A 22,606-nucleotide genomic window follows, 5' to 3' on the forward strand; every position below is an offset into this window, starting at 1 on the left:
TGACCCACAGTTCCAAGCTGACTCCGAACGACAGATATTTTTTTTGAGGAGCTTTTTCATGGCACAAATGCACTCGGAGATTTGCCATTGTCTGCCGAGGGACGACAGCTATTGGAAAACACTTTTCTTCATTTTGGTGATTCACCAAAATTTGAACCTACATACGTCTCCCTGAATTCCGAATGGTAGTCACACTCCAACCCATTCGGCTACGGCGACCGGCCAAACCTTACTAAACAGAAATGTCAACACAGTTAGCCATTCTCAGTTAGTCAAACCATAGTTACCGATATCGACAATTCTCGTGCAGCTAAAAAACAGCCGATCTATGATTTGGCGGAACGAGCAGTTAAGCTCTTGGAAGATTATAAAGTTTTGTCGCAAACTGGAGGGCGAAAGTAAATAATAATGCAAATTATTTCAGACTATCACAACCAATCCAATTCTTTGCCACAAATAACAAGCAATATAAAGGTAGATTTGAAAAACTAAATTAATAATAGAAATTCTGAAATACACAGAACTGTAATTCTACCTGGGAAACATCTCAACAACTTTAAGGTTTTTGAGGCACGTATTTTCCGTTATCCGATTTTAAAAATATTGCCAGGGTACGCCTTTATGACCAAACGAATTCGAGTAGGGGAGTCTTGCTTTATAATTTAACAAAAAATTGCACTTCTCTTCATACGACCGATAGAATTTTAGATATATACACAGTATAATCCGCAGTAGCTGACAGAGACAGATACAAAATCACAGTCTTTGGGATTTGCTAGAGCACAGTTAAATATCACACACACTACCAGCTAACTACCTCTCCAGAAAATTTGCAAACTCTTCAATATATTCCAGACGTCTTTATTTTGTTTACTCTTAAAAATTCTGTAACTTCATTAAATATCCCTTAAAAGACATGCTACTTGGTACATACTCACCTAAGGCAGGCATTCAACATCTCCCCTTTATACTGCTGGGTTGCAGAAAATCGTATAGGCATACATTTTGTGAGCATTGCCTCTCTTCTTGATTTTTTCGTTTTTGTTTTTGTGAACCTAATAAAGAGCATCCAAAAGCTTTCTTTACTACACCAACTTACTCAATGTGTGCGCACTCTCGCCCACTGATAGCTTTTAACTTGGAAGGTTGTGCTGCTGTCTCAGATAGGAATGTAAGTTAGCGCAGCCGCCGGGTTGTTTTCAGCATAGAATATCTGCTGTGTTTGTTGGATTGTTTTATAACAACAATAAATTATGGAATTGGCGCGGTTGCGTTTAGACTGGTTATCGCTCAGCTGTCAGTTTTCCGTACACTGCCGACGGAAACGGTTGAAATATTAATTTCTATAACAACGTGAATACATACCGAAAACCAAAACTCAGTGCAAGTTAGACGCGGAGTGGGAAGCTAAAATTAATGAAAATCAAATAAAAAAATTCGACGGAAATCGCAAAACAATAGTACCTCAAAAAATTTTCAACAAAAGCGTTTTTTTTAAGAAGGTGATTGTCTTCATACTAATTTGGAGTTATTTGAATCGCAGTTTGTCAATCTACATATAAAAAGTGTATATTTTTTAATAAATCCCTATACAATCGCAATTATGTAAGAAACATTAGCGATAAGCAATAAAAAAACGCATAAAGGTCGATGGGAAGAAGTGATACATATGCGCGTATGTATGAATGCATATACATATTTACAAACGGACACATTCCATGCGCTTTTTTTTTTTTGCTGTACGAGCTTTTCCATTGATTGCACTGGATGAGTTTGGTAATAGGTACCATTTGGACTCCGCGCCCACTCGGCGTTTGTCGATATACAGCTGACGCGTTGAAGTGCGTGTGTATGTGCACATGTGTTGGGTGTTGGGTGTTGAATATGATAAGAGCCAGTTGAATTGCGGTCGTCTGCGCTGTCATTGCAAATCAATAAAAATTGTTACTTAATTGAATATTTACAAGAAAGTAAACAAGAAATAATATAAATTGTATCCACTTAAATTAACTATGTAATACCAAAAACAGCTGAATACATAAACTGCATACATTTGTATGTACATACGGCCATGCATACATACATAAATCCTCAGTTGTGAAGCTAACCAAGTATTTGCCATATTAAAATACCCGTTTGTGAGAGAAAAATGTAGGTATTGTGAGGGCCTTTGCTGTACCACGCGTCTTCATAACTGATACCAAAGTACCCCAGCCGTCTTGTAAAATCAATAATTCAATTATCTGATAGAAATTTAAAATCTGTAAAAATCATAAATATAATTTGAAAGAGGATCTTTTAGGACGATTTTTTTTTACAAATATAAGGCTTACTTCATTTACGTTTGTTATTTAATAATAATAACATTCCTAAACGAATATTCCTCACTTCCCGGTGCAAGTGAAAGTCATAACAAGACCGGCGTGGTGAATACGACGGATGCGATAAGACAGTTTTATAAATGATTTTTAACCGGTGTAGCAACATGAGGCCGGTCGGTCATTGTCATTATGGAAAGTACAGCTAGTATGTATGTACATATGTATAATGCATTAGGGTGAAGTGAATTTTTTCAATTGCTTTTGGCAGACTTGCCGAAGTAAGCTTTCTCTCCCAGAAATAAGGGTGCAAAATAATATTTGCCTCATGATATGTTAAGAGGTGCCTCCGGTAACATTAATTTTTGAAAAAAAACGTTAAATTCAACCCTTTCATTTTCACTTCCCAAAATTATGTACGTCCATACATGCGTGCATATTTCATAAAGGGTGATCAATTTAGAGGTATCAGAGTTTAAATTGAAATAAAACAACGAAAATTCAAATTGATTGGGCAATCGGGCTATTATTTTTATGTAGAAACATACATGACATTTATTCGCTGTAATTTGACCATTCGTAAACACCAATTTTGATTGATTCGCTGAAGGACTTCGGTCGGTATCTCGGAATAACTTTAGTAATGTTGGCTTCCAATGCCTCAATCTAAGATGGTTTATCCACAAAGCATTTAGGCTTTACATACCACCACAAATACATGTCCAAAGGTGTGATATCACACGATCTTGGTGGCCAATCCACTGGTCCGAGACGAGAGTTAAATTGCTCACCGAAATGACGACGCAGTAAATCCATTGTTTCACGGGCTGTATGGCAAGTAGCGCCGTCCCTTTGGAACCAACTGAAGATGTGGTGGAGATCTCGGGATTCAAAAAGCTGTTTATCATGGCGCGATAGCTTTCGCCATTCACTGCTACATTAGCGCCAGCCTCATCTTTCAAGAAATATGGGCCGATGATAACTCCAGCCCATAGGCCGACCCAACGGTGGTTTTCAATGGATGTAATGGCTGCCGGTTGGTTTTTGAATGGTTTCGGGTTGCTCTTCAGCCCAAATACGGCAATTTTGCTTATTGATGTAGCCATTAATAAAAAAATGGACCTCGAAAAAAAGTGCGATGAACACTTTTCACAGAGCGCTGATTTTCGTAATACAATTGCACGATATGTACCCGTTGTTGAGGCGTAAGTCTTTCCATAATGAAATATCAATGAATACTGAAAAATTTAGTTTGACAGTAACTATTGGAAAAAGTAACTCCAATTTGATCACCTTGTACATACATACACTTTCTTTCACTTTTGATTGTTGTTAGAGTATGGATTCAATAATAAAAGGTTTGCTCAGTAAGCAGGTTCCTCGTTCCCTCTTGAGAAATCAGCTCCCTTAGCAAGACACGGGTTGCTAGCCCTAGAAATTTTGAGTAAAAGTGGAGGAAAAGTCAAATTTGTAGAGAAAACGTTTAATTTTCACGGTACGTCCAGATGTCATACTATGTAGTCCTGGAATACGCCATCACATACCACTTAAGCTAGGGCATGATAGAGTAATTGAGAAGATGTTTAATGAAGAATTTGAAAACCTTTATTTTTTATGATGCGTTGATTTTAAAAGAGTTTATGTTTTGTAAAGAACTGGCATTTCTCAAAGAGTTACAGCAGGAAGATTAATTGGATAGTCCCGACGCGGTCGATAACATTATAAGCTTCATTATACGAAAGTTGGGATTAACGGAACTTATTTCCCATGAGCCTACCTTCACATGGATGGATGAAGTGTCCAGAGGAGGTTTAGCAAAGCACAGTATCATCTTTCTGAGTGATGCTAAATAATTGGAGGTAGTATTCAAAAGTTTTAACAGTACAACTATTCGCCATGCTAAGCTCCCAGCACGTGAAAGCCAGCGCCGACGACAAGAGGTCGCCTGTTTTTTCAAAACAGGAATGTAAGAATGTAGTTAGTAATGTAAGAATATGCGTGACTTTGAGGTCAAAACTCCTAACTTACGTGGGCAAAGCTTCGTAAAATAAGGGGTAAATTAGTCAATTAAATGTATGGTGAATCTATTTCTTCTATCATATAAAAGAATTTATTATGACCGTATTTTACTTAGGTAACATAATAGCTTTATATTGGCAAAATTTCGCATTTATGTAAAAAAATACTTTTTTGGTACCATTTTTACCAAAAGAATTTAAGTTTTTCCACTTCCTTCACCTTCTTAAATGCAACCTTTTATAGGGCAGTATCAAAAAACTAATGCCAGAAGTGAGCAAGCCGTTAACAATTTAATCATGGGGCATGGCTTGATTTCAAAGCATTTTCATGGCCTTCTAAAGTATCTTACACGGCTATTTAGTGACATAAATGACTTTCAGCAAGCTTCTCGTTTTGTGGGTAATAAGCTGTGACAGCTTTTAATATTTTTTTGTTTAAATTATTTGTATTAATTTATTTTAGTTATGCAGTTAAAAACCAGCTACAAACATCAAATTTTAAATCATTCACTTGGAGATGGACAAAAACATTTTTCCATTATTTTTTTTGAAACAGAAAAAAAATCGCAGAGAGCCATATCAGGTGAATTCCATGGCTATTGGATGGTATTCGTTTCGTTCGTAGCCAAAAATTCACGAATAATGATGGCACTGTGCGGCGATGGAAAATCCACGAGTTGTTTTCCCACAAATCCTTGCTTCACCTAAACGTCTCATAAGGGCCAACTAATAGCTCTTACTAACTGTCTGACCTTTCGGCAAAAATTTTTGGTACATAATGCCGTGTCATTCATAAAATCCATGCTCATCGCTTTCTTTTTTGACTGAAAACAACATGGTTTTTTTGGCCGTAGTTTATGCGGAGCTCTCCACTCACTCGCCACATTACTGGATTGCGAGTCATACTCATAAACCCATGTCGCGTCTCCAGAGATGCGTTTGATGAATGTTGGATCTGCTTCAGTCTTGAAAATCATGTCCTTGGCGATATCAACGTGATTCCTTTTTTGCATGAAAAAGGACCCTGCTCTCTGATAGTTAATTTGCGGTTATTGATCACCATTTCTTTCAGTTTATTTATGTTATCATCAGTTTTCGATGTCTACGCCCTGATTCTACGTTCTTTATCATCGATGGACTCGCGATCTCTTCTGAAGCGTTCACGACACTCGTAAACAGCTACTTTCTTTAGAGTCTCATTACCGAAACAGTTTCCCTACATTTCTAAGGTTTTCGCACCATTGAATCATTTTTTAACTCTAAATTTAATACAAACTTGTTGTTGCAAATTTAAATCCATTTTAAACCTGAAAAAAAATCGAAAACACGTCCAGAGGTAGATTTACTGAAGACGTCGTAACTTTTAAAAATTAAACACAGAAGCGACTTAGAGCATCATCTGGCTGTTGATCTGGGACATTTTTGATCGAAGTGGTTTTACTCTTTATCCTAGGCAGGATTATATTGAAAATGGGCGAAATCGGTAGACAACCACGCCCACCTCCCATATAACAGTAGCTTTCAATTTGTAAATTTGCTACGCCTTAAACTTGTAAACTTGCCACAACTTAAATAACTTGGCACACATTATTACTCCCACCTCGTTCAAACCCAGCATAAATATTATTTAGATTGCATAAAACTTGAGAAAAGTTTTACATACTTTTCCGAAACTAAGGGGGGACTTTGGCTGCACGCTTTAATAAAAGTTAGGTTTATGTTCAAATTGAGCGAAATAGGCCAATAACCACTCTCACCTCCCATATAACGGCAATTTTCAGAAAAGAAAAAAAATCGTGATATCTGCCATGAATAAGAAATTTGGTAATAGTGATAATCGCAACAAAATAAAGATGATGAAAAAAATGGGCGTTGCCACACCCAAAACTATGCCCACTTTTTATGTGTTAAGACTAAATTTCTGTTCATCGGACTGACAATCTGATGATGCATTCTATAACTCTCATGCCGAATTATAATTAAAATTGTAGTGTGACAGACGCTGGTTACGCGGTTTAGTGAACAGCTGATTAACTTAGTGGATTGTTTTGTCAGTAAAAGATGGACCGCAGGCAACAAATACGAATATTAGCTCCCTGAGACTAAGAAATAATCATTTATTTAAAAAAATCTTCAATTGCGATTCCTCAAACTGTTCCGAAATATCAAACATCGAATGTGTTAGTGCAAACTAGCATTGCAACCAGTCTTTCTTGTTCTTCGCTTTAAAGATTCATAATTTTTCATTCACAATAGATTTTAACTGTCATTTTTCGGCAATATTGCCATCGAAAATTCCCCTAATCCACTTAAATTATGAGATTTAAATCTAGTTGTCAATACGCATTAGTTGCACTCAATTCCTGAGAGAATTCCGAATTAAGTCGTTAATCCCGATTAACGCCACGATCTGTCTAGGCTATGAGAGTTTGTTTAATTGCAAAAATTATCAGCCAGCTCAAATCAAATTGTACTGAAATGTGCGCGAGTACATAATGTTCGGTCCGCACTGAATTTAGTACTTCCTTACTTGTTTTTATACTAGCATTTTGTCTGTTTTTAATGCAGCTTGGCCAAATTTTATAAATTATTATATGCCTTCCTAAATAATCTGTGTTGAACTAATGAAGATAAAACAAATAATTTAGAATATTTTTAATGAAAAAAAAATACATTCACTAATGTATAAATGTGGATACAAATTATACAAATTGTTGGGCCGTTAGTAGGGATCCACTATTGTATCCGATCTCTTGATAATTGGCGCAAAAGTGTATCATTCGTTCATAAAAGCAAAGAAATGAGGACCTTTTTTGTTTTTTTGGTTTTTGTTTTTATAAAGGGTTTTCCAATAATGGGTGTTAGGTGTTAAACAGGAGAGATGATTAACGATTTTTTATGGACGGAATTGTATGGTATTGATCTGGACAACTTTAATTTTCAAGAAGACGGCGCTATGTGTCAAAGAAGCAACGAAACCATTGATCTTTTACAGGAAAAGTTTCCGGACAGTGTTATCTCTCGAAGAGGTGATCACAATTGGCCACCGATATCTTGTGATTTAACACCTTGTGACTTTTTTCTTTGGGGCCACGTGAAAGAGAAGGTCTACACCAACAGCCCAGGGTCGATTCAACACTTCAAAGATAGTTATGGAAAATTTCATGAAAAGGATATTGTCCTGTAAGCGTGGTCGTGGTGGTCATTTGCCTGATGTTATTTTCCACTATTAACGGCATACCTTCCTCTTTATAATGAAATAAACATCCGATCATTTATATTAAAAAATAGCATTTTTCTTTGAATATCAAAATAACACCTCTTATTGGAAAACCCTTTACAACAATTATTGATTTTATTTTTATAAGCGTTGGATGAACCTCTTTAGAGAGCTCGCACAAGAATAAAAACCGTCTTATAATTGGTATTAATTAGCACAAAAGTGAACCATCTATATTAAAAAAAAAATAATAAGAATATGTTTACAACACAAACCTAATTAAAAGGTCTGAAATGTTATATTATTTTTTTATTATATAATATTTATTTTTTTATTATATTTATTTATTTTATTACTTTATTATTTTTGTTATTATATTTATTTATTTTATTAAATTTATTTGTTTTACTATATTATTTTTACTCTATATATTTTTTTTATATAAGTTTTTTTTAATTATATTTATTTATTATATTATATTATTTTATTTAGAATAATTCATTTTTTCATTTATAAGAAGATTTATTTAGAGGTAATAAACTATTGTATCAAAATTAATAACGGAGATAATGCAATTAAGATAATAATAAATTTATAAATAATGCGGCTCGAAACATGTCGCACCCCACTGTCACATACACGGCCAACAAATTGTTTTAGAGCGCGTTTTTGTGTTTATTTGGCATAATTAATTCGGGTTATGCCCACAATTGGTAGATAATTACTTGCCAATTTATACTTACACATACACACGTATCGGAAATATTACGTATTTTTATACTTTTACATAATATTTTTTATATTCACATATTTTCATATAATATCCATTGTTCGTTTTGTTTCATGTTGAAAAAGAAACATGAATTTAGAGCACCCTTTATGTGTCCATGTGTATTTTCAGCTGGACGCAGTGAGAGCGTTTTTATACCTTTTTAACACTCTTTAAACAGTTAATACAAGTTTAATATAAGCTCTCTCTCTCTCTCTCTCGCTCCAGCATATGCGAACATAGTGTGAAATGATTTCAGAATTGTGAAAATTTTTAGTTCAGCTTTATTTTGTGCATTAAAAGTGTTAAGTAATTGTTATTTATTCCAGCCTAAGCCTAATCGTTCGGAAAGCGCCACTGCCACTAATAAATACGTCAAATATGTCATCAACTGCAACAGCAACTGCGGCCATCGCCAAACTGCCAGTCATCGATATCGATCAACCCAAATATGATCAAAGCACATACCTCAATCGGGCCAAGCACTTCTTCCTTCTCACCAATCCGCTCAACCTTTTGGCCAGCAATGGGGAGTTGGAGCGTGCCAAACGTATTATTCAAAATTATCGCGCCGGTAAGCCGGTACCGGAGTGCAAGAATGTTGAGGAGTTGTGGCGCGCCAAGTACTTGTACGATTCAGCTTTCCATCCGGATACTGGAGAGAAGTCTCTGCTTATTGGTCGTATGTCGGCACAAGTGCCAATGAACACCTTGATTACAGGATGTAAGTATACTGACGTATTCATATTTTATGTTAATATAAATCATCATTGGTAAATTTATGTAACTTAATACTGGCACATGAGCTATCAGCTATAATTTCAAGTATTGGCATGCAAATTAGCTGATAGTGGCCAATATTTCTGCAAATAATCAAGTGTTTGGGGTGGATGTCAACTTGAATGGGATAAGAACAGTAAATTTATAGCGGGGCTCTCAATAGGGATGCACCAACGTCAATTTGTTACTTATCTAAATATCTGAATATCTGATATTTAATTCACTTGTGTTTATTGGAATGTCATAACCACGTGCAAGCTGTGACAATATTTGCACTTACTAAAAAGTTATCATCGAAATTCTTGTTCGCTCACAAATAAGTACTTTAGGGAGATTAATACGAGTACCAACATACGAGTATATTCTGTAGTCACGATAAGTGCTCATTAAGTTTTATCGCAACTTTTGACTGCTGTTTGAATTTCTACGTTAATAGGCATGATTCAATAATAAAAGGTTTGTTCAGTAAGCAGCTTTCTCATTCCTTTTTGACAAATTGCCTCCCTTAGCAAGACACTGGGTTGCTAACTCTAGAAATTTTTAGCAAAATTGGAAGAAAAGTAAAATTTGTAGGAAAAGCATTTCGTTTTCAAAAGAGTGTACTTGCTCGGTATGTCCATAACCAAAACGATATGGAAAACATCCTGAAATACAGTTTAAATCAGGATATCATAACGCATCTTTTTAGGACAATGACGCGAAAGATGGAGGTTTTGACAATTTGAGTACGATGCCTTTCAAATACAGGTTGCGGGAGTACTTACCAGGTTACTTTAAAGATATATAAGTTACCAACAAGAGCTCATTTAGCAATATGTAATTAATCACAGCCCCCTCGGCAGGCAATGGCAAACCTCCGAGTGTATTTCTGCCATGAAAAAGGCTCCTCATAAAAATATCTGCCGTTCGGAGTCGGCTTGAAACTGTAGGTCCCTCCATTTGTGGAACAACATCAAGACGCACACCACAAATAGGAGGAGGAGCTCGGCCAAACACCTAACAGAAGTGTAAGCGCCAATTATTTATTTTTATTAATTAATCACAGCCTCCTGGTGGCAGATGGTTTCTTATGAAGAGTTTTTTCATGGCAGAAATACACTCGAAGCCTCCGCTATTACAAACAACATTTTCTATCATTTTATGTCTCATACCCGGGGTAGTTTGTCAAGTAGTTAGGAATGTAAGAATAATCACGACTTGGGGGTTAAAACTGCAAACTTACGTAGGCATAGCATACTAAATAAAGGCGTGAGTATGTTCACAGCTTGTTGTTAGTCAACTAAATTTATGATGAATTCGCTTCTCCTCTGAAAGGCTTTTACTAGGACCATAATGCTTAAGTAATATAGTAGGGTCATATTAGCAAAACTTCTCAACTTCGTGATCAGTTTCCAATTTAAAAATTAATTCACAAAATATATCTATCAAGGTTTAACTTAATAAACCTTTTTTTTAACATAATTCCTTGCAGTTTCCGTTTCCATTTATAATTTAATTGAAAAGAAAACATTTTTTGCTACCATTTTTACCAAAAAGGAATTTTATTTTTCCACTTTCTTCGGCCTTCTTAACCAGTTAACTGTGATTGACGAGTATACTCGTCATGGAAAAGTGGCAAAATTTTGTGTATTGACGAGTATACTCGTCATGCGTATAAATTAGTGACCATTGGCTATTTAAATTACAATTTTTGAGAAAAACGACACATATTCTCAAATTTCAAGATGTTTAGAATATTTTGAGGCTATGCCGGAATAAAACAAACAAATAGAAAATATAATCAGTTTGAGATGATGGCATGCTTCCCCGTATGCACTGGTTGAAAAAGTTCACCAGTTCGCATAATGAATTTATTTATGTGCGATGATAACTTTTTTTAGATGTTAACCCAAAAGGGGCAAAGGCAAAAGTCAAAAAGTGGATTTATAAATTAGAAAGCTAACTCGTGAGTGTCAGTGCATATCTTACCAAGTGTCGGCGGTTCTTATCAAATAAGCACTGTGCACGGTAAGAATTTCAAGTGCGTAAATATTATAAAGTTGTGCAGAAGTTCTGTAAATTACTATTTTTTTATTTTTAGTTCATTTGTCCCCAATTTTATAAAATTAACCCATCTTTTTCATCCAATATCTTACCAGCGCAACTTACTCTGTGATTGACCAATATACTCGTCATAGCTCAATTCTGGCGACACAAAACTGTGCGCACTTTTAAATGGGAGCGCCACAGTTAACTGGTTAAATGCGACCTTTTGTAAGGAAGTGTCAGAATTCTAATGTCACAAGTGAGCAAACCTTTAATAATTGAAACATGGTTAATAGGTATCAATAAGTATCAATAAATAGTTTTCAACAAGGCTTCTGGATATTTTAAACTTACAAAAAATATGTAAAAAAAGATGTTGTAGAGGAGTATGTTAACGTCAGTTAAAATAGAATAGAGGGTTCTCACGAACAGTTGTTTTAAACCATTCATTGGAGTATCATTTAATGATTAAAAGGAGAAGGGACAAGAGGATGATGGTAAAGAAAATATTTGAAGTATTGGCAGTTGAAATTACGAATGGCAATATTCAAGCTCTATAGCTCCTCAGGCGTAATACAAAAGTGAGAGCCAAGATGTCTGAATCTCTTAGCCTCGTGAAGCGCGAAAGTTGAAGAGTAGATGCTAAAATTAGTCTAACTTATCATTTTCCAGTCAACTACCGCAAAAGGCACTTGAAGAGATCGAGTTGTGGTTGCTGTGGTTGTAATTATGTTTGTTGTTGTTGCTGTTAGGCTGTTGCTGTTATGATTGTTGTTGTTGTTTTCGTTTTGATTGTTCTTGCTATGGTTGATGTTGTTGTTCCGGTGTAGTAACAGGCCATCTTCGTCTAACTCATCTAGCGGTAGACCCAGAAATGTGCTGTTTCGACAGATCGACTCCCACCATTTGGATACCTATCGGACAGTGTTTGGTTCAGACACCCACCATTATCGAAAGTTGCGTCTTTGTTAGCCTTAGAAGCTCCTTCAACTGCCTCGAATCCACACGTAGCCAACAGGACCTTGAGATGTTGTTGTATCAGCTTGCGATTTTTTATGTTAGTCTTCTTGCCCAATTCTTGCTAAGCTGGCTCAAGGCCCACTTATCGAAGGGAGCCTCTAACCTCCCTCTACATGAAAATATCATAGCACGGGCGTAGCCAACTTATCAGTCAAGCAGTTTCCGGACGAATGTACCTGGTACCAATATAAGCAAAGTATTCGGATGCGGCTGTACCAGCATATCAACAAATGCTTATCTCCGTAAAGGGTGAACAGCCAATTGAAAGCGTTTTTAATAGCAATACATTACGGGTCCCGCCGCTACTAAGCCAATGTTGGCACCCACGCTTAAAGATTAGCTTTTGCTTACAATGGGTCCAATAGAAGCTATATGGGGAAAAATATAATTAATTTGAAAGCCTCCACAACATGATTAACTTGATTCAACTGCGCTGCTTGGTTTTAATAGAGTCATCTGGAGAATATTTCAGCTTTTAGGTAACTGGCAATTGAACGTCGCCGGCCTTTAAACCTAACGTCTATTGTGGTTTTAAAAATATTTGCCAGTTATTACACAGAATGGTGGGCAGTGCGCCAACCTAAATCCCATCAATCTTCATTATATCTACAGCTCTGGCTGGCTGTAGATATCTGCCTGTTGGAGGTCTCATAATGGTATCAAAACGGCGCTTTAGTGCTACTTGAGGAGTGCCAGACCGGTACTTCAACCATTTCACCTACCTACCTACACAGAATGGCCTATACTCAGGCCATTTAATTCAATTTATGAACAAATATTCAACAACCCGCACAACCAGTATTCTAATTATTAGTTTTTTTAATGCATATACAAGAGGACCAAGTTTCCTAATCTATTTTCAAAGATATTACTTTTTTAAGACCAAAGGCGGATGTTACGCAAAAAAATATTTTATGCCCGCCGTGGATGTTGATCCGACAACCTACTCCCGATATGTGACGCACCTGGCAAAAATAATTCAATACAATCATCATTTAGCTTCCTCCACAATTCTTCTCCATGCATTTTAATCTATAGCCAGACTACCATAGTTGATCACTTCCATGCTTCTTAGATCGACCTCAACGTCGTGTAACCATCGCTGGCGCGCCCGTCCACCAAGCATGCGCGCATCTAGAACTTTGCGAGGTATTCTTTCATCTATCATTCTGGAAACGTACCCTAGCCATCGGATGCGCTGCGATTTGGCAAACCGCACAACGTTTTCCCTTTGTACTAATTCCTCCTGCTCGATTTTATATCTGATACGATAGAGCCCATGTTCTGCTCGTACTGGTCCCAGTTAACTTCTTTCCAATATACTTAATTGTTTAATTGTATCCGCTTTCAATGTCCACGTTTCGCATCCATTCATTGCCACTGGTCGAATCAGCGTTTTATTGTGTATATTTTGGTTTTCATTTTCCTACTCAACAGCTTGTTTTTTAACAGTTTATCGTGGGCAAAATACTATCGAACGCTTTCAGGTTGATTTTTTACTCATGAGCCTTTTCAAATATTTAGCAAACCACAAAGCTTTGGTCGGTCGCCGACTTTCCACTCTTAAAACCACATTGGTACTCGCCTAATATTTGTTTGGCATAATCATTCATTCAAGATGGTGTAGAACGTTCGTGAAGATTTTATACACTGTAATTGTTGCAGTCGCGTCGGCCACCTTTTTTATAGATTCAATACCATTTTAATGGAAAAGTTGCTTGCATAGTTGGTTATCCAGATGATTTCATTTAATGCCTCTACAGTTTATTTCTCAAGCAATGTGTACGATATTATACCCATTTTCCGCCGAGAAATTGATTATACTTATTCATTCCTTTTTATACAGGATTCCAAGCTGTATAGTTCACAGATTTATTTCAAATTCGACTTGATTTCAGTTCCGCCATAACTCAAATAAAATATCAATTTTATCGGTTGTACGGCGATTATAACAAATAAGCCTATCTTCAATCACCATTTGGCACACGAAAGTAAAGATTGGGTTGGCAACTAAGTAATTGCGGATTTTTTTTCGAAGTTTTTCATGGAACTAAATAACTTTATTCTGTAATGTATTGCCCATTTTGATCAATGAACATTTGCCTTCTTTCAGGCAGCGTCATAATTCCACGTTCAATAAACTTCTGGTTTTTATTAGCAAAAAACAGAATCTGGCACGATTTGACATCATCATCATTATAAAAATGTTTACCATTCAAGGAGTTTTGTAAAGATCGAAACATAAAGTAATCAGATGGTGCAGGACTATATGGTGGATATGGTAAAACATCCCAACCAAGCTCCAATAAATTTTGCCGAGTGGCCAAAGATGTGTGTGGCCTTCCATTGTCATGACGGAGTGCAATACTTTTTCGATTTGTCAATTCGGGCCGCTTTTCTTCAACTGCATTGTTTAATTTCATTAGTTGTCCAATGTAGACATCAGAATTGATCGTTCGGTTGAGTGGTAAGAGTTTAAAGTAGACAATTCCTTTGTAATCCCACCAAATTGATAACAAAACCTTCTTTTGATGAATATCAGCTTTTGATGTTGTTTGAGTTGGTTCACCTGGCCTGCTCCACGTTCTTTTCCGCCTGATATTGTTGTAAACAACCCATTTTTCATCGCCAGTTATCAGTCGTTTTAAAAATGGAAAATTTTCATTACGTTTCTTTAGCAAATCGCAGCTTTTGATGCGTTTCTTTCAGTTCGTGAGGAACCCATGTATCAAGTTTTCGAACATAGCCAAGTTGTTTTAAGTGATTTTCAATGCATATATGTGCATTGAATGCATGTATATTGCCATGAAGCTTCTCTGCAATCTCACGAGTTCTACTGTAACTATCCGAATCGATTATTGCTTTGATTATGGCGTCAACAACTAAAACTGGACGGCCAGAGCGTTTTTCATCTTTGAGTGAAAAATCATCAGAACGAAATTTGATAAACCAATTTTGATACTGTCGTTCTTTTAAGACTTCTTCACCATAAACAGCACATAACTTTTTATGAACTTGCGATGCGGTTTTCCCTTTGCGGAAATAAAAAACCAAAATATGCGGAAAATGTTCCTTTTTATTTTCCATTTTTCAACGAACGCCAAACGAGAACTGCGCAACCGTTTTTTTGCTGAATTGCCAACTATCAAATAACAAAATGTGTTTTACATTTGTACTACGCCTGCAAACCTAAAAATTCAACCGAAGCCATCTATTAGTGAAATCCGCAATTACTTAGTTGCCAACCCAATAATTGACCCCTAAGCCAAAGCCCAATTATGACTAAATATCAACGAAAATTTCACCAAAAGAATCGGTCAATCATATATTGAAAATCCTCTACCAGTGCATTATCGATATGTGTAGTTCATATACAATAAAGAGATAATGAATTCCCATTCAATATACAATAATATCTCGATTTACGCCTAGGTTGGTTCTGAAAACGTCGCGACGTAAATCGAATTTTTATTCTCCCATGTCCCTCCCGATAAATATATGGTACAAAAAGTACATTAACACAATGGAAGCATAAAAAAATTGACAATTAAGGGATATGTATACTTACATACAGACATACATATATGCATTCGATTTAATTTAGATACATTTCAAGCTTCAAAAAAGTACGAGAAATTTTTCCTTCGATTCCTTCTCTTGAAACCGCTGAACCGCTGCCTTAATTTGCTACAATTAAGTCAATTTAAATATGTAAGAGTATTTAATAGGTTGCAAACATACGAACGTATTCCTTGGGCTCACTTCTGTATGATAAACATACACGCACAAATGTATGTGCATAGTTGATTGTATGAGCAGAAATACACTCGAAGGTTTGCCATTGCTTGCCGAGGGGCAGCTGCTTTCTTTGAAACATGTGATGTTTCAAGTCCATAGTAGTCATCAGACACAGTACCAACCCAATAATAGACACGCGGAAAGCCACGCAGCTATAGTGAAAATTAACTCATATTTGTTTTCTTTTCCTTCTTTTCTCGAAAAAATATCATATCCTTATCCTCGCAGCATTACAAAAATGTAGCCCTGCGAAAAAACCGTCTATTTCACATGAAAAAAAACGAATTCAACTCTTCCACAAATTAGATATTTAATGTAATAAAATTTAACTAATATTCAATACTTCATTTTTTTTAACAATTAAAGCTTTCATACCTTCTACTCAAATATGAACGAGACGTTATCAATAAAACGGTCCGCGGATGACATTTAGCAAAAATAAATTTTTTGTTTTTTGGTAGGACTGTTATAAGCTTACATGGTAAATTTCAGCGTGATATGTCACATAGTTTGTTTTCTGTGCTACTGTAAACAAGTCAAGCTCGAGTGTGTTCTTTGAATTCTCTTTTATGACTTCAATTGTCTCAAAATGTTTTCCACGGAGCGGCAACTTGAGCTTGGGAAACAGGAAAAAGTCACATGGAGCCATATCAGGCGAATACGGTGCTTGCGGAACGATATTAACATTATTTTTGTTCAAATAATCGCGAACAAGACGTGATGTGTGAGCTGGTGCATTATAGTGATGCAAGAACCATGACTTGTTGTTCCACAATTCCTTCCTTTTAAGACGAATGATCTCGCGCAAACGCTTTAAAACGTCTAATAATATTCAACGTTAACCGATCGGCCTTGCGGAAGGAACTCCGAGTGCACCACAATTTCGTAATCGAAAAAAACAGTCAGCATAACCTTAATTTTTGAGCGACTTTGGCGTAGTTTTTTGGGTTGATGTACGGCCCTCTTTGAACGATTTGTACCACTGGTAAACACGTGCACGCGATAAAGCAGAGTCCCCATAGGTTGTCTGCAACATTTTTAAGACGTCTGAAGCCGAAATTTTGTTGGAATAACAAAATTTCAAACAAATTCTTTGTTCAACTTGAATTTCCATCGTTAAATTCGAAGAATACACTCGAGCTTGACTTGTTTACAGTAGCACAGAAAACAAACTATGTGACATATCACGCTGAAATTTGCCATGTAAGCTTATAACAGTCCTACCAAAAAACAAAAAATTTATTTTTGCCAAATGTCATCCGCGGACCGTTTTATTGATAACGTCTCGTTCATATTTGAGTAGAAGGTACAACTATTTTGGCGGCAGATAAATTAAAATCAGCTTGAAAACGCTCATTCTCACTACTAAACTTGTATAACAACAGAACGGATAACAGTTGCGTCATAACATTATAATCCGGGAGCCAGGGGTCATTTTAACCTCATCATTTCATGCCGACTGATTTTAATACTGAAGGCAGACGCCATCCAATAGATGACGAAACCAACCGTCACCTGGTCCAGTAGCGGAGGGTACGTGCGTGAGATGCTGCGAAACGTGTCGAAAAAAAATTTTTAACAACTCATTTAATACCGGCTGAAATTTTTTTCATGTATTGTTAACATTTAGTAGAATAAAAAAAAATAGTCAGCTGCACGGTAGAGGGAGGAAAACACGTCAGCTCAACAGGTGAACTTGTAAAATAAATTAAAAAGTAAAACTATTCATGCCGATTGAAATTTTTTTACATAATTATGGACACATATGAAAATATATTGATGGTCAGCTGCGTTTATAGCGGTGGGAAGACCCTCAGCCCAAGGCAAGAATGTATCATTGCGTTCGGCTAACGTATTTTCCCCCTCTACGGCTCAGCTGACTATTTTTTTTATTCTACTACGAGGGCGGATCAATAAGTCCGTGACTGTTTGTATTTCTGACCTCTTTACTGAAAAAGAAATACTGCTCCTGTCAACAGGCACCTGTCAGTTGACTCCTTTCAAAATTTGAACGTGCTGCGTGTTTTACAGCTACCTTTATCAGACTACCCAGTAATTTGAGGAGAAAATGGAAAAAATTGAATTTCGTGTGCTTATTAAGCCGATTCAGCCTTAGAAACCCACTGTTTCCACTGTTGTTTGGTCTCTGGTGTGTGGTGATGGATCCATGTTTCGTCCACGGTTACAAAACGGCGCAAAAACTCCTCCATATTGCGATTAAACAACGCCAAACCTTCCTGTGAAGTTGTTACACGATTGCGTTTGTGGTCGACTGTGAATTACTGGGTAGTCTGATAAAGGTAGCTGTAAAACACAAACTAACTGACGCAGCAAGTTCAAATTTTGACAGGAGTCAACTGACAGATGCCTGTTGACAGGAGCAGTATTTCTTTTTCAGTAAAGAGGTCAGAAATACAAAAAGTCACGGACTTATTGAACCGCCCTCGTAAATGTTAACATTACATGAAAAAAATTTCAGCGGGTATAAAATGAGTTGGTAGAAATTTTTTTTCGACACGTTTCGTACCCTCCCACAATCACACCCACCGCGAGTGCGCCAGCTGACGTTCACTTTCGTTATTCACGAAAGCTACCATAAATCACAAGTATAATCAAGAATTTAACGGTATATAAACGCAATCCAAAATCGACCCCTGGCTCCCGTACTATTATTAACACATGGGCTGAACAGGCCCGGGCCTAACAATTAGGTCAAAGAAAACATGTTTTTTTGTTTGTTCACAATTAGCTTTATTCATCAACGTATTTTTCATTAAGAACTACGCAATCATTCCAGCACCACTCTAACATTTCAATACCAATTTTGTGCAAGGCGAAGTCAAAAACAAAAAACACGGAATTAAAATAGAAACGACAGGAGCTTTGTTCTAATAACTTCGAGTTTATTTACTCAAAATAGCCCCTCTGGCCTAGATACACTGTTTTTCGCGATCTAAAAGCTTTTCGAAAGAGTGTTTCAGATCATTGATCGGAATCCGGAATGCCCTTCAGGATGTCGGTGCTAGCCTTTTGGATGGTCTCTACGGACGCAAAACGTTTTCTTTTCATGCCCAAATGCAATTTTCCCAATAGGTACAAGTCACAGGGAGCTATATCGGGCGAATATGGTGAGTGATTGACGGTTAAAATGCGATTTCTAGTCAAAAAATCAGTCACAAGAGTCGGTCGATGAGATGGTGAATTATCATGCAATAAGCCCCAACTTCCTCCTTCGCGGTATTCAGGGTCCTTCAAAACGCCAAGATAGAACATTACATTGACGGTTTGGCCCATTGGCACAAACTCCTTGGAATCTTAAAAACAAATGAGCATCGGCTTGATTTTTTACTTCTTCAAACGCGATTTTTTGGGTGGTGGCTCATTGTTGTTGTTGTTGTTGTAGCAGTAAGAGAAGTCCCGTCCGTGAAGAGTATATCATCGGTCGTCTTCGTCAGGCTCATCTAAAGATAGGCCCAGGAAGCATGCGATTTCGACAGATTGGGTCCAGAGGGGTTTTAGATGAGTGGGTTTTAAAGGGCATGTGAAAAGGTGGCTAGTGTCGTGCGGGGTGCCTTCACATGCCGAACATAAGTTAGGTATGTCGGGGTCAATTCTGGATAAGTAATAGGAGTTTAACCTGCTACAATATCCAGAACGTAATTGTGCCAGTGTTACGCGGATCTCACGGGAAAGCTAGTGGTGGTGGTGGCTCGTCTGGGGCCTTCCATTCGGGACTTTAACACTTAGTTGCAGATTCATGTTGGAAACACCACGTTTCATCATCAGTTACAATGTTGTAAAGGAAGTTCTCGTCTTTGCTCGCCTCTCTAGTGAGGTCTTTCCAATGTTGAAATCTGAGCATTTTTTGGTCCTCAGTTAATTTGTGCGGAATGAAACGTGCACAGACCTTTCGTAAGTTCAAATGATAAGTGAAAATGCGATAAATCGATGTCTTGGAGATATTCAACTCCGATTCCATGAATTTCAACTATGGTTTCGGTTCATTTTTGAACGAACAATTTCGATGGAGTTCTCGGTTTTGGGCGTTCATTGTGATGCCCTCACAACCATCTGTGAAGCGTGTAAACCACTCATGAACTCTGGCACGAGGTAAACAATCAACGCCATAAACTTTTTTCATCAATTCAAATGTTTGGGCAAACTTTTTACCGATTTTAAAACAAAATTTGATATTAGCATTTTGTTCGATACTCATTTCTGTATCGACGACACAAACATACTGACACTCTAGACGCAATAACTTCCACTGAACCGAATGTCCCCAAGCCTTCACTGGAAGTCAGCTATGGACGTAACTTCCAACGCACTAATTCATTAAAAAGATGGCGCCATCAAAAACATTTTTATGACACCAGTCTTGTTTATTTTGGACTTCACCTTGTAGAACGATTTATCTTTTGCCTCAATTTCAGTTTCAGCGATGACCTCTTCATTCGATTATTAAAAACGACTTTGTGGATTTTTTATGTTTTCTGGTGTTACCGCCGCATTTGGACGTCCACTGCGTGTGTATCATCGGTGTCTCTACGACCACGTTTGACGTCAGCAAACTATCGTTTTATTGTTTTTTCTGATGGAGCGGAGTCCCCATAATACTTTTCAAGCCATTGCTTCTCTTGAACGGTATTTTGGCATTTTTTCCCATCAAGAAGCAGTGTAAAATTAAAACACGAAGCTCTTTGTTTTGAAAATAACAAAAGTAGCGTCACTCTTAGTACAATAACTCACGAACTAATGAATAGAATATCATGCAATTTTAACAGCTGTCTTTTTAAGGTTAGCACTAACAGAAACAAGAGATGAATGCAATAAAACGAGTGCCATCTATAGGGTGGGCCATATAAAATTTGCTTTTTGAATCGGCTATGAAAAAAAAACTAATCAAAATTTTTGCAAACTTTTTTTTATTTTGAAGATTGAACGTTGTCATTTATGAATGAAAAATAATATTGTTCAAATTACTGCCACGACTGGTTTTACAGCAGGCCATTCGATCAACCCAATTTTTAAGCACATTTTCGATTGTTTGGGCTCCAATTTCATGACAACTTCGATTTCGTGTTTTAAAGCATCAATCGTCTCTGGATGGTTCGCATAGCATTTGTCCTTAACGGCTCCCCACAAAAAATAGTCCAACGGGCTTAAATCACAGCTCCGAGGCGGCCAATTGATATCGGAATTTCAGCTGATTATTCGGTTTTCAAAAACGGTTGCCAAAAGTTCGAGTGTAACTTTGGCAGTGTGACAAGTTGGACCGTCCTGTTGAAACCAAATGTCGTCCATGTCATCCTCTTCAATTTTTGGAAACACCTCGTTAAGCATGTCACTGTAACGCTCGCCATTTACATTTCGAAAAAAATGGCCCGATGATGCCGCCAAACCAAAAACCGCACCAAACAGTGACTCCTTGTGGATGCATTTGCTTCTCTACAGTAACGTGTGGATTTTCTGAGCCCCAAATCCGACAATTTGGCCACCGATGTGAAAATCAGAAAAGAAGAAGACTCACCACTTTGGAAATAGGTTTTCAATATTTCCCAATTTTGTTCAAGCGTATAGCGTCCCATTTCGTAAATGTCAAACCTTTAAGTAAATTATCAAAACATTTGACATGTCATTTGTGTTACCACTCTCAAAAAAATAGGTGGTTCAAAAAGCAAACGCTATATTTTTTGAAGCTGCTTTACATATTTCTGTTGAAAAATAAAATTTTTGTTATGAAAATTTCATTCAAACTATCATACACTTTTTCACAGTACATGGGAAATTTCAACAAATTTAAAGCCACTATAAGTTAATGCTAAAAGCAAATAGTGAATGATAAAATTATACTACCTGTTTAATTTTCGAGTGGTATTTTAATATCTATGCGATTTTTGTTATTTTAATTATCGTTTTCTTATTTGTTTAATTTTCTACTTTACTTGTTTCATTTTTTTTCTCTTACCTAGGCATGTTATCGTTCTACAAAACCACGCCAGCCGTCGTCTTCTGGCAATGGGTCAATCAAACATTCAACGCTATTGTGAACTATACAAATCGCTCTGGGAAAACACCCATATCCAAAGAGTAAGTACCAATGAACTTGATTAAAAACAAAAACAAAAAATCATTCCATTTCTTAAAGCTTAATTTCATTTTCGCTTTTTATCTGTTTACCTCGCATATTTTTTACGCACATTCGTATGTATGCATGTCTGTATATATGTACAATATATATAGACGAGTATGAATATGTATTTATTTATAATATATCATACCGAAGTCTTATGCATATTTGAGAATTTGTTTGTAAGCATAATGAATTATACATAAATATATACATATGTACATACACACATATTCACACATGTACGATGAGAACTTACGAATTGTAGCGTTTTTCTTGCAGGCAATTAATTACTTCATATGTGTTGGCCACTGGTGGCGCTTTGACCACAGCGCTCTCCCTCAACAGGCTAGTGAAGGTGAGTAGAGAAGCAAACAGTGACGATGGTCGAAAGCAACCCTACAGGGATGGCCCCTGCTACAGAACTAGTGATTTCCTCTCTTTTTCAGAACCACTATAGCCCCTCTCTTTCCCATACAAAAACCAGTAGTAAATTTTAGTTCAAACATCTTTCATAGAAAAACTTTA

General features: G+C 36.7%; 1 protein-coding gene across 2 annotated transcripts in view; it reads left to right on the plus strand.

Moving 5' to 3' along the window:
• Window positions 1-1,200: 1,200 nt before the first annotated feature.
• LOC129236429 (sideroflexin-1-3) overlaps window positions 1,201-22,606 on the plus strand; it is a 36,387-nt gene continuing 14,981 nt past the window's right edge. Inside the window, exons 1-4 of one of the 2 annotated variants that reach the window (XM_054870818.1) lie at window positions 1,201-1,383; window positions 8,655-9,049; window positions 21,921-22,038; window positions 22,361-22,436. In XM_054870818.1, coding sequence (XP_054726793.1) covers window positions 8,707-9,049; window positions 21,921-22,038; window positions 22,361-22,436 — 537 coding nt within the window. In that variant the 5' untranslated portion in view covers window positions 1,201-1,383; window positions 8,655-8,706. Of the gene's footprint in view, window positions 1,503-8,654; window positions 9,050-21,920; window positions 22,039-22,360; window positions 22,437-22,606 lie in introns of both variants that reach the window. The other variant, XM_054870817.1, reaches the window with a different exon arrangement.

The sequence above is a fragment of the Anastrepha obliqua genome, chromosome 1, assembly GCF_027943255.1.
Source record: "Anastrepha obliqua isolate idAnaObli1 chromosome 1, idAnaObli1_1.0, whole genome shotgun sequence".
NCBI lineage: Eukaryota > Metazoa > Arthropoda > Insecta > Diptera > Tephritidae > Anastrepha > Anastrepha obliqua.